Source organism: Sinocyclocheilus rhinocerous, unplaced genomic scaffold (genome assembly GCF_001515625.1).
Source record: "Sinocyclocheilus rhinocerous isolate Xijiao unplaced genomic scaffold, SAMN03320098_v1.1 scaffold580, whole genome shotgun sequence".
Taxonomy (NCBI): domain Eukaryota; kingdom Metazoa; phylum Chordata; class Actinopteri; order Cypriniformes; family Cyprinidae; genus Sinocyclocheilus; species Sinocyclocheilus rhinocerous.
In genome coordinates this window covers 1,105,899-1,112,152 of record NW_015670982.1, presented here as the reverse complement: position 1 = coordinate 1,112,152, position 6,254 = coordinate 1,105,899, and the positions used below count along the sequence as shown (strand labels likewise).

Here is a 6,254-nt window from a genome sequence, read left to right as displayed (position 1 = left end):
CATATGACCCCTTAATTAATATAAATTAATCTAACCTTGATAATTTACATTCGTCAAAACAAATATGTCTTAGTTGAGCTCTTAATGAAAAATATTTATATTTATCAATGTTTTGAACTAAAAAAAATATTACTTGAAAAAGAAAACAAATAATGGTAAATTTAATTGAAAGACAAATTATTAATGGGATGAAGTACTGCTTGAAAAACTTTTTTCAGTGTACCGTATAATTAAAATGAAGTGTCATATAACAAATAGAAGTGTTTACACTGCTGCTGTCTTGCAAAATGCATTAAAATGGTACTTTGTGTTCTAGGTGTGCAGTGGATAAGCTCCACATGGACACCAATGGGAGTCTGCTGATCCTGTGCACAGATACTGTTGGCAAAAATACGACAACAGGCAGGATCCTACTGGTCATCAAAGGGAAAGACTACGGTATGTCTGTTAGAAGGGCTGGTTTCTAAAAACATGATGGATTACTGTACAAGCGGAAAGGCTTTTCAACAAGCCAAGTAGTTCCAACCAGGCAACCACTCAAGAAGTTCCTGTATTGTATTTCAGAAAACATTAAATTCTCCATCCATGTACTGGTTATGAAATAATGTTAAGCTTTTATGCTGAGAACAGAATGTCTTCGATGGAATGGGGGTATGTTCCAAAAAAATTATTTAAGACTTTCAGCAGAAACCGATGAACGCTTTATTCAAGAATACTATTGCAACACTATCGTTTCATAACGTGAGAACACACTTTAAATATAAAAATACTTCTTTTAATCCCTGGGGAATTTCAAGTACATATGCAGCTATATTATTTATCGCTGTCAAAGAGCATTTATATGGTCATTTAGTACATTGTTGAAACACAAAACGACCAGCATGGCAGTCCATCTCTCAAACGTGCTGACTAAGACCCTAAATCAATACCAGAAGTGTATATTTTTTTTTTCCTATGGCTAAGTAATGGATTGGCTTTCTTGTACTCCTTACACATTGGCAGCAAACAAATATGGCTCTCTCCCAACCAATACATTTAAACCCCAAAAAGATTGTCTCGCAAGTGTGCCAAATTACCCCAAACACCAAGCCATTTACGATGTTAAACCATCGCCATGGTGAATGACTTACTTCATTAAATCACATTTTATTGTTTTACGGGGCTCTGACTGTAAGGTTAGAATACTCGCCATTCCCTAAGCTGCTGTAATCTTTGTAGCCATACAAACTTACACAAATATACACAAACACTCGATAGTAATTGTAGGATTACCTCACCCTTTCCTCTTGTGTCCTTTTCCTAATCTATTTGAGCTATAATGTGAACTTAACAGTGCTCAAACTGAACATTAATAAGGACATTTAGTGAAATGAACATAGCCCTCCATATCAAGTTTACATAGTGTTTTATAACCGTCTGGGGAATAGCTAATTAAAACCAGCCTGTGTGAAGTGCTAATGTTCTCTTGACAGATTGTGGTAAACGTGGATATCCCTTACACAAACAAAGAAAACTGTTATTATGGGGATAAATCAACTTTGCGACACATGTAAAATTTAGTTATTTAAACAATGCAGATGATTTCTGTTAACTCAATGGAATTTTGAAGCTCAAATAACCCATAACTCATAAAAATAACCTAAAACTCATGTTGACTTGTTACCTTGGTCTGCTTTTATTTCTTGACGGTGTGTTGTGTCTGCCCACAGAAAATGAGCCATCTATGTTTGATTTGGGGTCAAATGAAGGTGCCGTTCCAGTTGGTGGATTCATCTACCGGGGATGTCAGTCAAGAAGACTTTATGGAAGTTATGTATTTGGAGACAAAAATGGGTATGTTGTGTTATTATATGATGTGAAATTATAATTATTAATTATGCAACATTATGCAAACTGCTTAGTATATCCCTTGAACATACTTATGCTTCCAAACAGATATTGAGCTTCCATTTTCATATTGCTCCTCATTGGATTTTTTTGGTAATTGTTAAACTGCGAATGGAAACTGTCATCTTTCCTGTGTTATTGACTGTGCCAACACACACACACTCGGCACGTACCCCCCAAAAAAAGAGCTTTTTCAGGGAAAATTTATAGCAGGTTTCCTGCCAGGTCAATGGGCCGCTGGTATATGTTTTTCACACTTTACGCAGGTTTGTAATTCATCCTCACTATCAGCCTGCCTTTTTTGTCAACAATGAGAGACAAACTGTAGCAAATAAATTGTTCCTGGAAATCCAAAGCAGTAAATTATGCCTGATGTCTTGTCATGTAATTTTGTATTTTGTAAAAATGAAGATGTTTTCTTAAGTCTGCTGGGATTTTGTGCAGGGTAGATAGAGCAAGGACATTTTTAACCCCTGACTTTATGATTGTTACAGGAACTTCAGAATTCTGCAGAGGCCTTCAGAAGACAGGTCGTGGCAAGAGAAGCCTCTTTGTCTTGGTACTGGCAGTTCCTGTGGTTCCTCGCTGGTAGGCCACATCCTGGGGTTTGGCGAAGACGAATTAGGTCAGTGAGCTCTCAAAAAGCTTAATGTGTGTTCATTTCACCGCACTTTTATGTGCTTCTGTCATAACCTTTATTTATGGTTCTGTCAAGTTTTCTTTAAAAACTTACGCAGAAGGTACGTACACTATTGTTCAAATGTTGTTGTTGTTTTTTTTTTATTGAAGTAAATTAACAATTAAACTCCACACACCTGACAACAATAGATAGGTGCGTTGGAGGCAAAGACCAACCAGGTCAAAAAACTTAAATGCAAAAAACAAATCCCGCACACTATGCAAAAAATATCAAAATATTTATTGACTACGTTTCGGTCGCATGACCTTCATCAGGAATTTTTAAAAACATTTTCATGTTTAAAAAATTCCTGATGAAGGTGATGCGACCGAAACGTAGTCACTAAATATTTTGATATTTTTTGCATAGATAGTGTGCGGGATTTGTTTTTTTCTTTTTATTTTTATTGAAAGAAATTAATGATTTATTAAGCAAGGATGTATTAAATTGATCAAAAATGACGGTAAAGACATTTACATTGTTACAAAAAAATATATATTTCAAATAAATTATGTTCTTTTGAACTTTTCATTCATCAAAGAATCCTGAAAAAAGTATCGTTTCCACAAAAATAAGCATTGATAATAATAAGAAATGTTTTTTTTTCAAACACCAAATCAGCATATTAGAATGATTTCTGAAGACAGTGGAGTACACTTTTTAAAAATATATTAAAATATAAAACTGTTATTTTAAAAATATTATTATATCAATGTAATAATATTTCACAATATTTCTGATTTTACTGATCAAATAAATGCATCCTTGGTGTGCATAAACATTTGAACAGTAGTGTAAATACAGGCATTTCTCAAAAGGACTAACGAAAAAAAAGAACAAGGTCTAACGAAGCGATCGTTTTACATTAGAATGTGTATACCGTAGTCACAGGAAGGAGAAAAAATGGCTCCTGAATCAAAGAGTCATCTGAATGATACAGAACAGAAAGAAAACCAATCATTTGTCCTACCTCCCATTTTCAAATATCTTTCCTCCAAGGAACATTCTGCTATGACACAGTACTCCATTAGTTTCCTGACAGATTACTTCCTCTTTTTTGCTGCTAACAGACGGTACAATTGGAAATCAAAGGTCAGCACAATCTGTCATCATATAGGGTTTATATGCGCAATCTCCTCCATTTCCTTAGTTTTACTTTCAACATTGATAATAACTGATTTCTGGCTTACTGGAATAGTAATGGGGGTCATTTTTATGTGAACTTGATGCCAGTCCCTCTGACAGTGGCTCGCCAAAGCAAAGTTATGCCCACTCACTGCTGCTAGGCTGTACTCTCTGCCACCATGTAATATCCCCACAACTCAGTGCATCACAGGGAACATAAACTCTCGAATCCAAACACCAGGTCAAGTGTGACAGAGAATAAATCTCGTGCTTTGCCAAGAGTGGGCCTCTGTGAGGGAGATATAGCATTTGTTGCTGATTTGTAAGAGGGATTCAGTAGAAGGCTGTACTGGAGACCCACATGGCAGTCTCCTGACACATGTTTACAATCTGTGCACAGTGCTGCAAGCTTGCTCCTCATTAAATTACTTGAATGACGATTTAATGAGCCCCTCTCGAAACCCTCTCATGCACAAGTGTCAAGTGCAACGAGTAGCAAGGAAGGAAGGTGAGAGAAGACAAATGAGATCCCTGAAAGACCTACATGTTTTCTTTCCTCATGCAGGTGAGGTCTACATCCTCGCTTCTAGCAAAAGCACGGCGATACAGTCACACAGCGGAAAACTCTACAAGTTGGTGGACCCTAAAAGGTGCGTTGAGCTTCGAATACACAGAGCAACATATTGTACACAACCGAGTTTATGCAACAGACTCGCTGTTTTTCCATTTTCATTGCTCGCATGTGAAATATGTGATGTTACTGCTGAGCAATGCTAATATTGAAACTCGCATAATTAATTCCATTTTTATTCCGCTTTACAAAATATCCCCCGGTATTCGTCTTACGTGCTATGGTTTGAACATCTGCGTGGTTAGTTCATACCAAGAGAAAGAAGGTTATTTTGAAGAATGTTACAACTGGATTTGCTCATGCAATGAAAATCAAATGAAATTTCATTGTGTGGACAAAGACACTGGGTGCTTTAATGATTTGGGTGAGTTAATGATGACCGAATGTACATTTTTGGGTGAATTATCCTGTTAAAGCATTACTCGTTTTCGCTCTCAGACACGCACAAGGGCTCTAGCTTCCTTTAAACAAATCATCACACAACTGCCGCTCTTAGCCAACACAAACCTCGGCTATAATTGGAGAGTAAGCATACCATTTCCAAATGTTAGTGTAACGTGTTTCTAACACCAACACAGTTAAGGTGGCTCAGACACAGCGCTGGTTAACTAGCAAGCCTGTGTGGTCGGTTGGGTGTTTTCCTTGCTTTGACAGGACTTACACACCTGTCTTCAACAGAGGGAATGTTTTCCTTGAGAACCTTGAATACGTTCATATGCTGGCGAATCTGCGGCTGAACAAAATTTATCCAATTGACATACATGTGCGCGAGTTCACGGTGAGAGATTCAAAGCATGTGAATGGAGTTGGTTAAAGTATTTAATCATTTCTGTATGCTCGTGGGCTTTTTACAATATGGCGTAATTTAACCCGTGTGTTTTACACTTTTACGATAGATCTTGAAAATATGTCATTCTCACCAAGCCAAGTACATTATGAAAGGCATATCATCTATTAGAAATGAGCATATGAATTCCCACATAACAACTGCCAAGTGTTTGCATTTTTAATAGATCAAATATATCATTTCCAGAAAAAAGGGACATTACAATAGGCACAGGCAGATCTGTCAAGTCTCTAATTCAAACCAATCGCTCATGAAACTTGTTTTTGTGCTTTCTACGCTATTCAAAATCCTTTCACTGGACGTTTTTATACAATGAGAACTATATAAATTACCCTCAATTATCAGGTGAAATGTTTCAAAACTTGAGCAGAATCTATGTCTTAAATTATTCAGATCCAAACTGAATAAGCTGAAGCACAAATCCTACACTGAAATAAAAAAAAAAGAGCCGAAATTTCATCACATTTTAAAGAGCAGTTCAAAAATATCTTTTTTGCAGTTTGTAACTTTTTACATCCTTCAATGTAAAAAGTCTGTAAAGTTGTTAATCAAAAACGTGCATGATAAATAAAGATATTGTCTCTCAAAAGAACGAGTCGTTATATTTTCGAATCTTCTGCCTGTTACCTATATACGTCACAAGATATATAGGGACATTACAATAGGCAACATATTTATTAACAATAACATATTTGCATAATCCCCGCCTGCCCGCGAAATATGAACACTCTGACCTGCCCACAGTCACTTCCGCTAGTTAGTGTGTTTACATCGGCTGCATCTGAAATCTTAGGCAGCTGACTTGCTGCCTCGCTGCCCTATCAGGCAATGACTTTGCAGACAGTGTTTTTGCATGAAGGCACCTCATGAAACTGATTTCGGACAGGCTTCTGAGGCAGCGTAACGGTTTAATGATCTACAACAAAATAGAACAAGTTTTTGTGATAACTAAACGAATATTTAATTTCTATAATACTGATTTCTCGCTAGAAATAACATCAAAAGTGCAAAAAGTTAGTCAGAAATATACATTTACACACAAACCGACCACCAAACGCAACTTTCAGACGCCATCTTTATTTTTT

The 6,254-nt window shown here is 36.5% G+C and overlaps 1 protein-coding gene across 1 annotated transcript in view; it reads left to right on the top strand.

Annotated features, from left to right (window-relative positions):
- The window catches only part of hhip (hedgehog interacting protein), a 43,875-nt gene that overhangs the window by 18,630 nt on the left and 18,991 nt on the right, over nt 1-6,254 (top strand). The window contains exons 8-11 of the mRNA XM_016546578.1: nt 317-438; nt 1,710-1,833; nt 2,382-2,512; nt 4,257-4,341. Coding sequence (XP_016402064.1) covers nt 317-438; nt 1,710-1,833; nt 2,382-2,512; nt 4,257-4,341 — 462 coding nt within the window. The remainder of the gene's footprint in view (nt 1-316; nt 439-1,709; nt 1,834-2,381; nt 2,513-4,256; nt 4,342-6,254) is intronic.